Source organism: Molossus molossus, unplaced genomic scaffold, assembly GCF_014108415.1.
Source record: "Molossus molossus isolate mMolMol1 unplaced genomic scaffold, mMolMol1.p scaffold_m16_p_10, whole genome shotgun sequence".
NCBI lineage: Eukaryota > Metazoa > Chordata > Mammalia > Chiroptera > Molossidae > Molossus > Molossus molossus.
This window is the reverse complement of record NW_023425345.1, coordinates 56,036,198-56,055,009: the sequence shown is the minus strand read 5'-3', so window position 1 is coordinate 56,055,009 and position 18,812 is coordinate 56,036,198. Positions and strand designations below refer to the sequence as shown.

Genomic DNA, 18,812 nt, shown 5'->3' with positions numbered 1-18,812 from the left:
ACAAACTGTGGTACATCCATACAAAGAAATACTGTTTAAAAAATCATTAATTTAAAAGCGAAACATTTGCTCGGCTGGTGTGGCTCAGTGGATTGAGCATTGACCCATGGACTGGGAGGTCTTGATTCGATTCCTGGTCAGGGCACATGCCTGGGTTGCAGGCTTGATCCCAAGTAGGGGGCGTGCAGGAGGCAGCTGATTGAGGATGTGAGGATGTTTCTCTCGCACATTGATGTTTCTATCTCTCTCTCCCTTCCTTTCTCTCTTAAAATATAAATAAATAAATAAATTTTAAATAAATAAAAGTAAAAACACTCATTTTTCTGAGTATTTATGCAGCAAGCTAAAGGCATGGGCTATATATATAGTGGTAAGCTTTTATTTATTTATTTATTTATTATTTATATTATTTTTTATTAAAAAAATTTTTTTATTCTCACCTGAGGACATTTTTCCATTTTTTGTTCAGATAGAGTGGGAGGCAGAGAGAGAGAGAGAGAGAGAGAGACAGAGAGAGAGAGACAGAGAGAGAGAGACAGAGAGAGACAGAGAGAGACAGAGAGAAACATCGACATGAAAGGGATACATTGAGTGGTTGCCACCCGCACGACCCAACCAGGGCCGGGGACAAACTGCAACTGAGGTATGTGCCCTTAGCAGGAACCGAACCCAGGTCTCTCTGGACCGCAGGCCAATGCTCTAACCACTGAGCCAAACCGGCCAGGGCATATATAGTGGTAAACTTTTAAAGAGCAACTAGTATGTAATACTTTTGCCTATTCTGAGAATAAATATTTATGAAAAAGCAGTTATTTCAACAACTACACACTTAAGACCCAATCTACTGCCATGGGTGTTTGCAGACTGTTCTTACTAAACAGCCCATTGATTGTAGAGCTCAACATATAAGACACAGGCATGTTTACATGAGCCTTGATCATTATTCTCCTGTCGTATAGTTTGCAACAAGTAGTTTTTTGTTTATAGCTCCCTTGTTTTTAGTGTTTTATTGTTTGAAGCCCTTTAACATCACTTGCAAAATTCTTTACTGTTTCTGAGAGTGTTCCAAATTCTAAAGCAGTTCCATGACAAGTTAATTTCACAGTATCTCTGGTATTCCTCTACTCTTAAGTGAAAGGTCAAAACATATTACTAATAAGAAAACCCTCTTTCTTCAACAAAAACATATTATCCATTTTCTATTAGTCTTGCTATTTCCTAAATTGGCATTGAAATTTCATGAAACTGTAGAATTATAATACTTAAGCTTGAAACATTGTTTTGTGTCACATAGTTACCTAATTTATTATAAAAAAAATCTAATTTTCTTTCAACATCTCAGCCAAGGTTTGGGCATTTTTTGCTTAGGCATAATTATTTCTGGTTATTACAACTGCTGCTAGAATTAAGACATAGCTTTCCATATTTTGTCATCTGCAATATTATATTGTCTTTATTCTCTGTCCAAAGGATTGGTTATCTGTTTTCTCTCCTTTTACTTCTTCTATCATCATGTTCTCACCTAACTAGCATGGCGTGGCTGTATTTAGAATTATCTCGATGGTTCCGATGAACATGACAAACTTTATGGGGATGTTCTGACCCCTCAGATCCTAGAGAATGCTGTCAATTGGTTTACTCCAGATTTAATAACCTGATTTCATATTTTTAAGGGAATGAGCTAATCTAACCCAGAAAGTGGCTTCAATAAAATAAAATAAAACTATACTGAAAGTTTTAATTCTTCAGGTATAACATATCACTTTTCAGAATTTGTGTAAAAATGTTATACTGCCTAAGATGTGAGTTGAGTCTCTCACTTTAAATAATTTATACCAAAAAAAAAAAGAGTTTTAATGAAAATTAACCTACAGTATTCTAGAAGTAATCATTTTAAACATTAATATTTAAATGACTTATTTGTTCTTTAGATACTTTTAGTATTTATAAACAATTATTTAAGTTTTTAGGAAATGCTTCTCTTATCATGTGTTAGCTAACACATAGAAAGAAAAAGAAGCTTATCTAACATTCAAAAACCTTAAAACTATTAGATTTTTTAGATCTCATTTTTAAAAGTACAGGCATTTATAAAAATGATTTAAATCATTATTATTTATAAAACATTATCCTGAGAATTATAATTCTATGAAGCTTCCATTTGGAGAAAAGTATAGCCACAAAAGCAATAGCAGTTTCCTAACTAAAACTGAAAGGTATTTCCAAAGTATTTTTTAAAAGGGATAAAGATGTTCAAGTGTCTTCCTGTGGTTTTGGATGTTTAGTAGTAGGAGAGTGTAAATGTTGAATCAACTGTGACATAAGGAGTTTGGGAGGAAAATACAGCAGATGCAAAAGATAAAAAAGAAAACCGTTGGTGGGTAGATAGTTCTCATTGCTTCCAAAGGCTGTGCTAAGCCTGAAGTCCACTGGCAGGTGGTAGTCCTGGGTGGTCCATACATGTCCTCTAGAGGAGCAGGAAGGAAAAGAATCACCTATGTCATGAACCATTTCCTGGGATCTACTGTTGGCTTGAAAGAGCCTTGAATTGGAGCAAGAGTTGGGGAAACAAAGCCTAATTGCAAAGATGAAAATCTGTGTGGAGAGAAATAGAAAAATGTCTTTTTAAATGAAGGTGGATGCTTTGGTGAGGCACCATATGGGGAATGCTCTCCGCCAGATGTTCTCGTTGGAGGAAACACCAGTGATGCAACGGATTCTCATTTTTATTCTGGTGATTCGATCTTTCTTGTAATGTCAACAATGAATTCATCCCGTTCTGAATATTTAAATTTCTCTTTTGTCAATTACATTGTAAATCTGTTGAATTCTGAAATATGGAACTAGGCGTGTTTACCTTTTTATTGGTCACCTCCTATTTTGCTGTCCTGGATGATTCTTTAAAAGGTTGGCATCAGTTGATTTTAGACTTGCGTATTTGTTTTGTAACATTTGCTTTCCAAGAATTACACATTTTTCTTTAATTAGTCTAAGTTGTATAGCAAGCTATGTTTTACATCTTCTATAAAGTAAGTTTATAACTTACTTGGAACTTCTGCTTCAGAACAAGAGAACTATTTTTAAAAATCTCATCGTTGCTACCCCCAGTATCAACTCATCATCTCCTCAGGAAATACTCAGATGCCAGGACCTGGACTCCTTTTATTTTCTAGAAAGACAAGGCTGCCACAACTGCATACGTCTTGTCCAGGAGAAACCCACAAGACAACTCCAAGGCTTCATTGTCCATCATTTTGCTTTTGTCTCATTGAACCACACAGAACACCTCATATTTGCCATCTGGGACCACACAGGCGCCTGGTGACCAGGAGTGCCCTCAGTAAAGCACATCACAGGGAGCTGGGAAGTAAATTGAAGAACTATGTACCCACGTTACTGCCCTCAACTTGCACTTTTCTCTCTCCCCACAAGTGGCCTTATACTTTTTTACAAGTCTCCTCAGTATGCCTTTCCCAGTATGGTTTAAGTCATGCAATGACTAAAGAGTCAAACACCTCTTGGATTCATCTTCCCCCTCCGACTCCACTGCCTGTCCTGTAACCCGGCCTGATGGCCTTTTTGTCATTGACTCTTCCCTCCGTATGAATCCTCACAATGGTGATGCTTTTCTTTCCCACTTTTTTCTCCTCTTTTACGAGTGGCCTTCTAAATCAACATCTAAAAAGATTTATTTACATCTATGTACAGGAAGCGATGAGTTTATTAGATGAAGTTAATCTGAGGGAAATGGTTAGTTAATAGAGAAAATATTCTTGTTCTCAAAGGAACTTTGAGTAGAGTGAACTAGACAGAAAAAAAGAAATCTCTTTTCTTTTATTAATCATCTTTCCAAAGTACTCTTTAGTAGATAACTCTGTTTAGTGTCTAGCATAGATTTTTTTTTTTAATTCTTCATAACTGGAACTTTTCTTTCTCAACTCTGAGTTTTGTTTTAGTTTGTAAAATTACTAATAAAGATAAATGTGGGAAGTCATTTAAACATGTTATTTAAAATAAACCTCCCTCAAACTCTCCTCCAAGTGTTGGTTATTTCCCTCCCCAATATTAAGCTTTATTTTGTCTAGCCTTAAAGTTTAAAATGAGCTATGTAGACAGCTATATATTTAAAATATGGAAAATTGTATATGCATAGTAGTTCCCTTGAAAGTCCTATAAGTATTCAGTATGCAAAGGAATCACTCAATTAGTAGTTGCCTTTTTTACCAAATAGAAATGCATTGTATGTGTGTTAAATATGTGATCCCCTTTTAGATGTATGGGAAACGGGCACCTTGGGAAGATCCCTCGAAGTGGGTGCTTGATACTTACCCTTGGAGCTCAGCATCTCTGTCTCAGGAGGGCCCAGCATTACTTCAGTTGCGACCAGAAGATGTTGGGTACGAGGGTTGCATCTCCACTAAGGAAGCCACAACCTCAAAGCACATTCCACAGACTGACACGGAGGGAGATCCCCTGGTAAGAAGCTGATGTGTGATTCTTCCTGTAGAATCTTGAGTACAGTGTGTGATCATTAGTATCTAGCCATTTGTATCAAAGACAGTAGTTATCTTAGGTGATATTTGGGGTTGTTCTGAAATTGATACTCAATTTTAAGTCTTTTACCTTTGGCCTACTTTTACTGGGTGAATTTCTTAAAATGAGAGACCAAATTTGCATGCTTAAAACTAATACAGAAACATGGAAACCAGGCTGAATTTTATGACCATACTTTTTCTCTCGTTATGCATAAAACTGTATAAAAATAATTAAATTTTTAGATTGCATGACTAAATTTACTCGGTAGTTAAGAGAAAACTGAATTTTGTTCTTAAATGAAGAAACAAAAAGAATGTAATCTAATGTACACTTGGAGAACTAAGAGTATTTTACATGTATCTTCTAGTCTGACTAAATTTAGAATTAGTCTTCTGTTGCCTTCAGTGAAGAATAAACTGACTTGAAAATCAAAGGGAAGTTATTCTCCCTGCCTTATTCAATTTTAAATTGTATATGGCTTAACAAAAGTTGATAAAACTCCAAAGTATGACTACTTTGAAAATGTTAAGTACATGGTATTATTAGGAAAAATACTTTATTTTTATCTATTTTTATTTTTCTAAATGACTTCCTATAGATTAATATTAATGTGTTTGTTGGCTTACCATTCTATGACTAAAGAGATTACTGGATTTGTGCACCAGTACAGAAAGAAAACATAATGAAATAAGGGCCATTATGTTACTTAAAACAAATAAAAAGGAAATTATTAAAATCCTAATCTATGACTATACCCAAAGACATAAAATGACTTGACATTTATGGAGTACCCTTACACTAACCCCAATGCATGTATATCATCATCATTTTAGTTGATAATTATTAACATTTGGGGGTTACATGAGAACAGTCTGATAAATTTTCAAAATTCTTTCCTCAGTAAAATGTACACAGACAGAAAATTTTACATAGAATTTCGTAGAGTTCCATAATGTCATAGAAGTATATACTAGACCTTCTCGGAATCCAGGGATCTCCTATTAAGGACTTTTGATCTAGACTATAAACCTCACAAGGGCTTGGACTTATATTTACATAATAGGCACCTGACCCTTTAGCTTTATATAGAAATTAACAGTAGTGGTAGAATTAGTTTGAATCTAGCATAATTGTAAGCATGCACTAAATAAATGCTGAGAGAATGGTTAAAATTTAATAGAGTAAATATAAGCCTTAGGGCACAAATATGGGTTATTTCACATAAATTTTTATGAATTCCAGTTCTACCTTTGTGATTTTGATATACTGGGTCTGTTTCAAATAAGGAGAAGTGTTTTTAAAGTTTATTTTCAGAGTTACTCTGTGGAGCATGGGACCCTTCGGGGGCGTCCTCCACTTTCCCAGTTCCCACAGTCTTGGTCCGCTAAGTCCATTCAACACTCTTTCCCCTGGCTCCGAATGCTCTTGTCTTCTAATGTGGACAAGAGATCCAGACTCTCCCATTCGGAGTGAAAATTGGGGTTAAAAATCCCTGATTTCTAATCTGCTAAACATCTGAAGAAACAAGGGGTTATGATGTGTGACATATTAAAAGGCAAGACTTATCATCTAAAAATAATTCTTTGGATCAGGCACATTCTTGTAGGAAAGTACATATTCTTTATTGTTATTTCTCTATATTTATATACTTGTTAATGTAAGGTAAAGATATATTTGCAGTCTAATCTAAATCAAATATTAGGGGGAAATCTATTTTATGTCAAAAATATGTTTTTGAATACAAAGATGCAGGTTCTTGGCATATCTCACTGTATTTAAAAAATATGATATGTATTCATCATCAACAAACTTATTCGCTCTACAATGGTTAATATGTCATAAGTATGAACTCAGGGCTAAGACTTGGTGATCAGGAGATAAATATAATTTTTGATCTCAGGATGCTCACAGTCCAGTAGTGGAGAGAGACGTCTACCTATGTATATTACTGTAAAATAATGATAAAGGCACCTGTTACGTAAAGTTAAGTCTATTGAGAAAGTGACTAGGAGAACCTTCACAAAGAAGATGCTTGAGCTAGGTCTGCAAGGATGAACAGAAGTTCATAATGTGTTTGGACAGAGGACATTCAAAGTTAAGGATACAGTAGGCGAAACATTGTGGAACAGTATAACAAAAATGATGATTTTAGGGAATTACATACAGATCCTTGGGGTTAGAACAAAAGGGGCAGGAGGAATTCAAGCTATAGAAGTCTGCAATTGTAGATCATACTGAGGCATGTTTAGCTTTATAGAAAGTTAAAACTTGACCATACAGAAAATGGGAGCCACCAAAAGTTTTTGAGCAGGGGACTTACCTAGTTACATTTGCAGTGTAAAAGGATCACTTTGGTGATAAAATAGAGGAAATGTTAGAGGCGAGAGGATGGATGCTGGGAGACAAGCACATTTGTAAATACCATGGAAGATAAGGACCTGACCAAGGTGTTTCAAATGATGGACATTATATTTATGACTATGGGTATGGGGAAGAAGGGGAGAAGAGAGGAGAGAAATACTTTTGTAGAGAATCATGATTTATCCCAGTGACTGTTGAATCATATGTAACCTTACTTTCCTCTTAGCATCTCCTTTGACTTGAATGCCCAAAGCAACACTATGAGAAGGCAAAGTAAATCTCTTGTATGCAGTTATTATAAATCTGAGACTTGCAACTTCTTCTAATGGAACATATTTACGATGTGGCACCATTTTCAAAAATTAAGACTTGAGCAACGCTGTTGTTACAACATTAAACTTTAACAACATTCAGCATTCAAGTGATTTCAAACATTTGTGACTAAGATAGAATCATAATCTTTCAAACAGACCTCACTTAATCTTTCAAACAGACCTCACTTACCATTTCTATTCTTACTCAATCAGGTGCTCAAAACAGATCTCTTGTACAGATCAGCTTCTTCCAGCTGCCTGAACACATAGCGAGCCAGCTGCTAATGAGGGAAGAGTTGACAAAAGAAAGGAGAGAGGGAATATGATTGTGTATGAAGGTCAGGGTGTGTGTGTGAGAGATAGACAGACAGAGATGGAGAGAGAGGGAGAGAGAAAAACTTTGTTGATGGAGACATTTTAACTTTCCAGCTTCCTGAGTTCAAGAATTTATCACTAACTACTTTTATTTCATACTCTTATGTAGTTGATTGAATAAATTCAGAACGTAAGACGAAAAGTTATATTGAAAACTATTTTTCTGGATAATATTAAAATATGCTAAAACTATAGCTTTTTGTCAGAAAAGCATTATTGCTGAAAATGGTGATAAGCAGTTTATCATTTATGTCACACGCCTTTTTTTAAATCCTCAGTCTAGTATATTTTTCCATTGATTTTTAAATAGAGTGGAAGGGAAGGAGGGACGAAAGGAGAGAGAGAGAGAGGAGAGAGAGAGAGAGAGAGAGAGAGAGAGAGAGAGAGAAAGAGAGAAACATTGATGTCATAGAGACACATGGATTGGTTGCTTCCCACATGGGGACTAGGGATCAAACTTGCAACCCAGGAATGTGCCCTTGACCGGGAATCAAACTTGTGACCCTTAAGTCTACAGGTCAATGCTCTAATAGCTGAGCAAATCTGGCCAGAGCCACAACCTTTTTTTTGAACATGCATTTAACACTGAACACACAAGCATGCATAGCCTGTCATACGACTACAGAATTCCTTTTTATATTTATCCTTTCTATTGGATCAGATTACCTATGTCTTTATGTTAAAAAAAAAAAAAAGAACAACTTTGATGGTTTTACAAATTAATAATATTAGTACAATATGCATTAAATAATATAAAGACTATTATAAGTTAGTAAAACCTTTGATAAGAAAACCAGTCCACTACCTCATGAAGACGTGCCAATTTTTCTGTACTTGGTCGAACCACTTGTCTATAATCCTCTTGTAAACAATCTTTCTTTTTACTTCCCTCACAGAGGCTCTGCAGATCTATCGAAATCCAAGCAAGGTGGCTGCCTTTTATTTTATAATGCTTGGAAATGCTAGCTGTCTTTCTCCCTAGGTGCTTTCATGCATATGTCCCTGTTACTGGAACAAATATTGCATTGTCCTATAAGGCTGGGAAACTCGAGACAGCCGCTATTGTTCCAGAAGGTGGTTTTTGTTGTCGGTGATATATCAATCATATTTTAGCCAGAAATTCAACAACAGAAACTTGACAAGGATTGTTTCCTTCTCCCTCTTCAAACACTCATGGTTGGCTTCATTCAGTCACCTCCTCTCGAGGCCAAGTCCTAAGCAGCAGATGGTGTGCTTGTGTGCAGCAGCTGGCTTCGTTCCACTCACCCCCTCTTCCTCCCAGGGGGCTGCGTGTGTGAGCCTGTGTGTGCGTCTGTGTGTGTGAGCACTCGCGACTTTCAGCTGCCATTCAGTGCTTCTGCTCCTCCCAGCCAAAAAGCTGAGAAGCTTGGCACACTCTCCAGCAATAAGCCCAGATGTCCAGCTGTGATACAGTTGCCTTCCCGGTCTCCCTGCTGAAGCAGTATTCATTCACAACCCCAAATAAGAGTGATCTAGAGGCTTTATTTTGTCCTTATGGTTTGGTGTTGTAGTCATATTTGGGAGAAATAAGGTAGGAGCCAGGGGCAACTAATGAATCTGAAATTGTTTTCCCGTTTCCCTTGGATGGGACCAGCAGTTCCTGGGCATGGCTCGGGGCCTCGTATTTTATGGGGCTGGCTTACTCAGATGTCTCTTTTTCTTTCTTCAGATGAATATGCTAATGAAACTCCAAGAAGCAGCCAATTACTCGGGTACACAGAGCTGTGACAGCACCAGCCACCATGAAGACATTTTGGATTCATCTCTTGAATCTACCCTCTAGAGGGTGGGAAAAGTTGGGGGAGGGGGGAGACTATGCTTTTTAAAAATGTTTAAAGAGGAAGGTATTTTCACTAAACCACTGCCAGTATGAAAGCACCTATCAAGGGTCCTGACCCAGAGTCCTGGTCTCCAAGGAGGCAGCAGAACCAAGTCTGAACCGCCAACAGGCTCCATTGAAATGGAAGTTTAACCCTATTTTATTTCTAGGCATTTTTATATCAGCGGAGTGATGAAAGGCTCCATGTCTCAACTGGAAAGGACCCTAACGATAGGGCAACTGAAGAGATTGCACATGGGATAGCCAAACTGGACTTTATTATTATTTTTTTTTCTCTTTAAAAGTTTACAATACAGACCTTTTTTTTTTGTTTTGTTTTCGGTCCATTCATTTTGTTTCCTCTGACAAGCTATTTTCCCCAAGCAGGGTCCATTCTTCTGATCCGTCCAACCTCCTGTGTGCCACATGGTGCTCCGGTCACGGGCCCCGGTAGTGTTTGTGTGATGCGCGCTCCCCAGTCCAGAACGAAGCGGGGAGGCCAGCCCCCCGCGAGCACACACGGGATCGTGCGGCCAGGAGAACACTGCCGTGGCCAGCTGGACAAGTGCCACGTAATTCCTGACTGCCGTGTCCGCACGGCGTGCTCTGCCAACTGCTAGTACATGACTCACAGGTTTTATAAGGTTGTTTTTACCACTGTGGTCTTTTTAAGCCACCTGCCCACTCCCTTAACAAGAGTTTTATACCAATTATTAGTCAACACTGACAAAAGGCTTTTTTAGGGCTTTCTTTGTTTGAGCCTTTTCAGTGAAAGAGGGAACATTTCCTATGGTGCTGTCTCACTGCCTTAAAACAGATTTCTACAACAGTTTCACAGTTGGTTTCAATCCTACACCACTGGTAATAATTTCCACTGTCTTTTCATTTAGAACCACACAACACCCGTTAACACGGTAGCCTCATCTCTCTAGATCTCTTCTGTTTTCTTGTTTTTAAGAAATGGATGGGAGAAAGATCAGTATTTTTTTGCCTTGTGAATAGATTGCTCTGCCTATCCTCCCCAGTATCCATGTAACCCAGACACCCTCTGCGACCGTCACTTAGAAGCTAAGACATGTGGCTAAATTTCATGCGGTTCCAGGGAAAGAGTTTCAGGAGGCGGGAGAGGGCTAGAAGCTCTGGCTGCAGTATGAGCACAACGATTTGGCTTTCCTCCCCTGTTCTGTTCTTTTCTTTTTTTCCTATTAGTTTTGAGCATGTTGTTTTGATTGCATTGGTGTACACGAGACATTCAGCATTCTAGAACACTGAAGCAGTGACGTCACTGTGGAAGAGAAGGCGTGGATACTGTAAAAGAAGGTTAGATTTGCACAGTCTACTGGGTAGGTATTGTAAATAATACTTTTTAAAACTTGCACAAGTCAAAACAAACACAAAAATAAAAATGTGTATTTTATCCTGTTGGTGTTAAGAGGTGTTTCACTTGCTGAGATATCCTGTACGTTGCGAACAAATACAGAATGCATACCCTCCAAGCTGTTCTTACCTGGTGTGTTTGTCCTGTATTTACAGTTGTTATGACTCTGCAGGAGCTATCAGTGCTAGAGTGAGCATGCTTCAAAACTGTACATGAAGCCAATACCTTTTTGGAAAAGTAAAAATGCCCCCAAGTGCATCTGTCATGGCAGGCTTTAAAAAGAGTGCGTGAAAACAGATGTGAGATGTGAGTCATGGGAGAAGTGTCCGGCACACACAGACAGGTTTAAAGTTGGTACAACCCAAGGGCTAGGCCATGGTGTAGTCTTGTTCTGTGCGTGTGAAAATGTGTTCCTTCCAGGACGTGTAATTGGTGCTACTCTCTGCGACCACCGTGGGTCAGTTGCTCTAGAACAATAACAACAGGAGACACCTGTGCCATTTGCAGAGTGCTCCTAAGTCTCTAGGTTCCACACGGTGCTATTGCCCTGAGGGAAATCTGAACTGCGTTAATGCACAGAGAATCGTCACCCTGACTTTGAAGCCTCTAACGTGGATAAAATCTGTTGTGAAACATCGATCTATGTAGCTGGATGAGTGACTAGTTACCTTTGTATAATATGTGATCTAAGAAAATTGCTAATCTTTCCCTGCCATTTTGAGAAACACTGTCCAAACATGATCATAAACAAATTCCTGCAATACATCCCAGTAGGTCCTCCTAGTTTACAACTTAAACTAGTTTGTGAAACATTTGTCTGTATACATTTTATATTTTGTACATTTTTGATGTAACATATCATGTAAATAGGCGGAAACAGTGAAATAAATCATCTGAAAAGTTTTGTAGTCTTTGTAAAGCCCCAACAATAAGTACTTCGTGTCAATGGACTTAACTGGATGATGTATTTTCTATTGGTTTATTGTTCCTTTAGCTTGTAAACCAGCTTGCATATATTTTTTTGCAAATGTGCACCCTGTATCTGTCTAAATTATTACTTTGCCCTATTAAAGTGGAATTATTTATTGACAACAAGGTGTGGTGTCTATATATGGAGAAAATTTGAATAATTATGCACCAAAAAGTGTCAAGCTTTAAAATGTTGCATGCACTATTGATATGCCATCAAGAGGGATGCGTGTAAAGTTTTATTTGTCTACCTCATAGAAAGGGCCGCATAGCTTTGATCAGGATTCAATCTGTAAATGCAGTTGACCTTTAAACATCTTAAGTGCTATGTAACTGTTAGCTTTGATTATTTTCAACAAAAATGTATTGTGCACCTAATAGGTGCCAGGCAACTTTCTTAGACATCAGAAGAACTAAGACGTAGGCCATGGTCCTAAGGAACTTACAGTTAGTACAATTACATCTCTGTTTTGCTCGGCTTCTTCTTGGGTATCTCAGTTCTCTATTACGTGGTTGACCAGTGAGAAGTCCACTGAACGGCAGCGGCAGCACACATTTACAGGCACTGGCTGAATCAAAAATAGCAGAGAATTGTGTTTGAATTTGGAGAAACTCAAATACGATTATCTTAGTCTTTTGGACTTTCACATAAATAAAAAACACACCCTTTTATAAGAAATAAGCCACCTTAAATATGCTTTGATCAGTTAAGATGTTTAAAAAGAAGGTTCAATTGTGTTTTTGTTTTTTTGAGAGTGGGATGCCAATAGGTGAAATACTGCATTATTGAATTCTACATTTTTTTTTGTTCAGGGAAAATTATTTGGATAAGTAATCATTAGATCTCTTCTCCATGTTATGTATACGTTATCTCTTAGTTACCCAGGAGTTCATCAGTAAGAAAATATATTAGTAGAAATTAGACATGCACAGCACATTCTGAATCAGAATCTTATTAGAGGGAAATGATGTACTTTATTATACCAACATATCAAAAATATAATTTCAATATATAATTAAGCTGAAATACTTTTTAATAAGATACTTTGTATTTTTTTTTTGTACTAAATCTTTGAAATCTAGCATGTATTTTGTATTTACAACACATTTCAATTTGGATACTAAATTTTCACCAGAACAACTTAATTATCCAGAATTCAAACATTTGCAGTTACAAAATAGATTCACTACTTTGTTCTAAACATAGTTAATATATATTAAATACTAGTTTTAAATTTAAATTTTAGGTAATTGCCTTTAAAATTAAAAATCGATTTCCTCAATCACTATAACCATCACATGCTGCATAGCCACAGGTTGACAGTGGCAACTACCAAGTTGGACAGCGTGGCTCTAGCCTCATTTGGCAACCAGCTCTCTCGGATCCCACACAGACCTTCTTCCCAGTGCTAACACCACCCTGGGGCTTTGATTGGGAACTTTTCCAACTTACTTGATTCAGAGACCCAGACCTTTTTTTTTTTTTTTCACAAGTATTGGTGGGTTACGATAGTTCACTGTAACTATTTCAGTGACTCTCTTATCCTTCTTTATTCTCAAGCTTTGATAAAGGTCACCCTGATCTGTCTTGCAAACATTTTTCCTTAATGTCAACCACTGAGTAAAAAACCTGTCTGTCTGTCTACCTATCTATTTATCATCTATCTATCTATCTATCTATCTATCTATCTATCCATTCATCTGTTTTTCTGAGGGGTGATAAGAGTGGGTTAGTGGGGGCCAATGGGGAAAAAAGGGAGGCATCTATAATACTTTCAACAATAAAAATAAAAAACCAAAACAAAATAAAAACCATGGAGTCTTTAATAAATGTGTCTCCTCTTTGTCCAGAGAAGCTCATTATATACATATATATCCCTATGTTTACCTTAGTATCCATCTAAATATATCTATAGATTTTGGATGGATGGATGGAGAGAGAGAGCGAGCATCTTTTTACTCTGTAATCCTGGGCAAATCTCTACATTTGGATAAAAAATGACGTCTACTCAAATTGTCCTTTTGCCTGACAGGAAATGATTCTCTTTTCTCTTTTAAAAAAAAAAGCATAACCACCCAAAGACATTTTAAATAGCAGAATGACTTCCGGAACAAGATCAAAACTTCACTGCAGACCTATTCACAATATTAACATATATAAATATAAAGATAAAGTATTTTAATAGATTGGAGATGGAATAAGAAAAAAATATCTTCAGGTACACTAAAGAACGGTCACGTAGACCAAATATAAAAGAAACAGTTGAAAGCAGTGTGTTTACTGATCTAATTAAAGGTTGTCACTCAAAGCTATCCACCTCTTTTGCTGGTCACCAAGCAACATTCTCATTGTTAATCTTGCTACCTAGAAACCCCAACCTATAAAGCTATTTCTCAAATGCCTCTTTCCTTTATTTTTTTATATATTAAAGTTAAATGATTATTTATTTTCGAGACCTGAAACATTTCCTTGCCTACATATGCGTTTTACTAGAGTCCGGCTGGTGTGGCTCACTGCATTGAGCATTGGCCCACGGACTGAGAGGTCCCAGTTCGATTCCTGGTCATGGCACATGCCTGGGTTTCAGGCTTGATGCCCAGTAGAGGCAGTCAATCGATGTTTCTCTCTCACATCGATGTTTCTCTCTCTCTCTAAAAAAACAATAAAAACATTAAAGAAATATATCTGCTAGATATTGAAATATATACTGCTACATTGAAATGTTCACCTGCAGACGCTGCAGGGCCGACTATAGAGGACAGGCTGTAAGTACTGTTAGTCCCCTGGCAAGTGTAGCAGTAATTAGCCGTTTTTCCTCCCTATAGTATGGCTTTTAGCTGTTTACAATTCTCAGTATCAGCCAGGAGTTTTATTGACTAGCTTGAGAAAAAGATGTAACACATTCAAATTTGAAATTATGAATACCTGAAACACACATAAGGGTTTAAGTAAAATGAATTATCCTATCAAATACAATATAGTTGATACAGATGTTATCTTAATTGCCAACTTGAAAATAAAATTTCTTTATGTCGTTAGCATAGAACAATAGTGGAGGAAAGTTTTGGGGTGACCGCCGGTGTGATAACTGTGTGAGAGTGATTCTTGCATTACTCCCGCAGGACACCATGGATGTGTAGTCTGCTCTGGAAATTTCCTTCTCCCAGAATGAATTGCAAAAGGTGTACAAGACCTCCAGAGAACTAGAAAATAGATCATGTGCAAACAGATGAAAACATTTCTCCAGCCAAGCAAATATTGATACTGTTAGAATCTGACTTACAGTTCCTGTGTGACCATTAATTTCAAAGAAAGGTCAAGTTGCAGATTTCAACATCAATAAGGTACAAATGGAACAGACCATAGGTTTGAACAAACTATAGAAATTGCTCAAAGCAATTTGCATCATCACCCTTTATTAGGAAATCATCCCAAGTATTGATTTGAAGAAAAAAAAAAACAGGTTTTGTGGCCAAATAATTGTAACTTCTAACATGTTATGACGTGTTAACACCATAGAGATATATCTACAAAGTAATGTAACCAATTTTTAGAAGATATTCAAAAATATCTATTAAATAACTTTATATTACTCTTTATATAGAACATGGCACCTAATCAGGAAAAAGTAGAATCCCAGAGTAAACACTACTGTTCATTGAAAGGGTAGTAAGTCAGTTAAATGCATGATTTATTGAATATGTATGGGACATTAATTGGAAAATTCCAAAAGAAACATCAATGATCGTGTGATAGTTATTTTTCAGGTAAGCTTTAGTACAGATATTAAGAATCATTTTGGCCTTCAAACATAAGAAATTTGTTTATTTATTGAGCATCCATTATTTTATGACCTCATGGAGGAGAGAGAGAGCTGGTTTTAAAGACATAATAAGTGCTAATGAACGAAGACGTTTTCTCATCTCCCCACATTTTGGCCTTTGGCTATAGGGAATAGAAATTTCACCAACAAAGAGCTGCGGAAGACCTCTCTCTACATTGGAAATGCAAATATTTGCTATTTTAAAAATAAATCTTCAATCAAGAATAAAGGAAGAAGCCTTGCGGTGGCAAATAATCAATAGTTTTAAGGAAACTCTTATCCTCAGTTTTTAGGGGAAAAAATGCAAAGAAAATTTCCTTCTTCTTGTGGTACCTGAATACCTCAAATTACCAAATGCAAACACCCACAAGGCCAGTAAGTTGTCTCTATTAATGCGCCTACGCATTTCATTGTCTTATGCTTTCCACCCATTATCACTCTGTGGATAATTTTCATGTTCATTAAAATCAAAAGTGTGTTTCTTTTAAGAGTGCCTTCATGTTATAACCGTTGTTACCTTGGAAGAGGGAGAGTCTCTCTGACTCCCTTTCATCTGAACGCTCACTTCACCCGAGTTATACCAAGAGTTGCAAACTGATGCTCATTGACTGATGTGTACTAATTGGCCTCCTAACAATTTTAAAATAATTTTCATTGCTTATTGTATTCGTTTTTTATTGCTGGCTAAAAAATAATTATATTTTGGCCTAAAACAACATCCATTTATTATCTCACAGTCTATATGTCATAAGTCAGTCTGGGCCTCAATTGAGCTCTCTGCTCAAGTTCTCACAGAACACAAATGAAAGTGTTGGTTAGAATGAGCTCTTGCCTGAGGGCAGAATTCACTTCTGAGCTTATTCACTTTATTGGCAGAATTCGGTTCCTTGTGGCTATGCAACTGAAGTCCCCATTTTCTTGCTGGCTGTCAGCCTGTGACTAGTCTCAACAGGCCACTTGGTCCTTCCGTCACTTCAAAGACAGCGAAGGTCTGTGGTATCCTTCTCTTGTTTTCCCTTCTGATCCTACACAAGTAGATTAGGTCCATTTAGACAATCAACCTTTGCCACTGAATGTAAGTCATGGGTGTGACATCTCATCATCTTAATAGATTCCATTCACATTCAAAAAGCAAAAAATTATACACAGAAGAGGCCACTGGGAGTCATTCAAATATTTCTACCATGCTTAACCAACATTTCAACATCAGGGTATTTCATGTAGATATCCAGAAATTGATTTCCCTTAAAATCAGAGTGTCCAGCAACCATGGGCCACATTCTGCCGTTACAGTGGTTGGCTGAACTTGGTAAGTGGTAGTGTCCCTCAGAGCGTCCTCCGGTGGAATTCCCCTTTCCCCACCAGTGGGCATCGGCCCAGTTTCACTCCGCACCCACTTCTGTTTGCACCCGCTTCCCACAATAAGCAATACTGCAACACGACATCTCTGACAGCACCATCCGCACCTTTTCAAACCCAAATGTATCCAGGAAACGACCCATCTCAATGATACCTGCACTTGGAAGATAATGAGACAATCAAGCTAAGCACTGATGTTTTTGCCTCTCAAGACCAATACTTGAAATAACATTTCAGTAAACTTCGTAATTCCGAGCATGAGCTTTCTTTGGGTCTGGTAAGTGAATAATGCCACACAAATTAAATGCTACCAGAGTTAGCCCATGCACGAGACGCAAATGTACTCTCAGTGCACAAGTGTATTTCCGTGGCATCATGCCAGCAGCAGAAAATGGAATCTGTCATGAAAAACAGATTATCCAAGAGTCAGACCAAGTTCACACAGCTGGGCACTGAATTTCATTTTCCCTTTTCTTCTGCTGAGAGGCTGAATAAACACCGATAACACGGCCTGAAAGATCACGTCGTTCATCAGAGTTGGATTCTACAGCCTCAGAATTCAGATGTATGCAACCCTGGCAGTTGGGAAAGCTTTTATGTCCCAGGTATCTCTGTGGCCACGCCCTGATGTCGTTAGGCTGTGTTGGAGATGGTGAAAATGACTCCAGGGGTTAGACCGGTGGGGAGCCAGTCTGGCCCTCAGTTCAGCCACCTCGGTACTCGAGCTCTGCCTACACAATGCAGAGTCAAGACTCAAACTCTAAGGGGAAGTTTATTTAGGAAGCCAGAGGTAGAAGTGAGCTATAGAGCAATGGGCTCGGGAAACAAGGTACAGAGGAAAAGAAGGGCCCCTGGAGCGTGGGGGAGAGAAGGGTAAATGTAACATGCCTGAGGAGGGGGGGGAAGGAGCAGGGAGAGAGCCAGAGGGCGAGAGGAAGAGCATGCTGGGTAAAGGCTTTTAAGGGTGGAGATTTTAGGGGAGGTCCCAGGAGAGGATCCAATAGATGATGCATCTTCTTTCCAGTTGTGTCCTTTCAGGGTCCTGGTCTCCAGTGATCGGTCGGCACCAGGTCAGGGGGTCATTAGTTATCTATTGCAGCAGCAGTCCTAAAGTCAGTCACGCGTTGCTTCTCTGGTTTTACTGCTTCTCTGGGCCTGGATCTGAAACGCAAACTTCGGTCTAGATGTATTTAATGCAGGTCAGGACCTTATTATCTTAGGGGCTTAATGCCAAGGGCTATTCTCTGGCACCGTTGTTTATTTCCTCTCTAAGTGGGGGTGTCTAACCCGACTGACTAGCAACATTTCAAGGGAAGAAAGGTCAGGGGAGGGTCCACACCACATAACCAGCAATATGAATGTCAGGGGGTCTAAACTATGCACCAGCCATATGCTAGGGGAGGAGGAAGGGTCTCCCTGGGGGCGAGGTCCTTGTTTTGCCGGTTGCTAGACCCCTGGGACCTTCCGCCCTGGTGACCTTCTGTACCTGGCCTATGGTCCCTGCTCTGCTCTTGTCTTCTAACTGCCCACCAGCATTCCAGTTTCAGAAGGCACACAGGTGCAGAAAGAGGCTTCACGAAGCCTGCAGCCTGCTGGCACTGGGAGTCTATAGAAGGGGAGGCTGGAGTTGATCAGAACTGATCAGTGTTGAGGCACTAATGGAATTAGCTAAATAAAGGCTGTGGGCTAGAGAGTGGAGGCCGTACACGGCAGGTCAACACGTTTGAAAAGTACCCAGCAGGGACCAGTCAGTCTCCTTTAGTGCACAGCAGGAGACAGAAGTTAGGAGCACAGCGTGTGCAGTCAGACTGGGTTCAAATCCTGCCTCTGCCATTTATTAGCTATATGACTTGAGG

The 18,812-nt window shown here is 38.4% G+C and overlaps 1 protein-coding gene across 3 annotated transcripts in view; it reads left to right on the top strand.

Moving 5' to 3' along the window:
- Positions 1–11,896, top strand: part of NAV3 (neuron navigator 3) — a 332,922-nt gene extending 321,026 nt beyond the window's left edge. Inside the window, exons 38-39 of one of the 3 annotated variants that reach the window (XM_036251933.1) lie at positions 4,273–4,476; positions 9,277–11,896. In XM_036251933.1, coding sequence (XP_036107826.1) covers positions 4,273–4,476; positions 9,277–9,390 — 318 coding nt within the window. In that variant the 3' untranslated portion in view covers positions 9,391–11,896. The remainder of the gene's footprint in view (positions 1–4,272; positions 4,477–9,276) is intronic. The other 2 variants (XM_036251934.1, XM_036251932.1) reach the window with 2 other exon arrangements.
- The last annotated feature ends 6,916 nt before the right edge of the window (positions 11,897–18,812 follow it).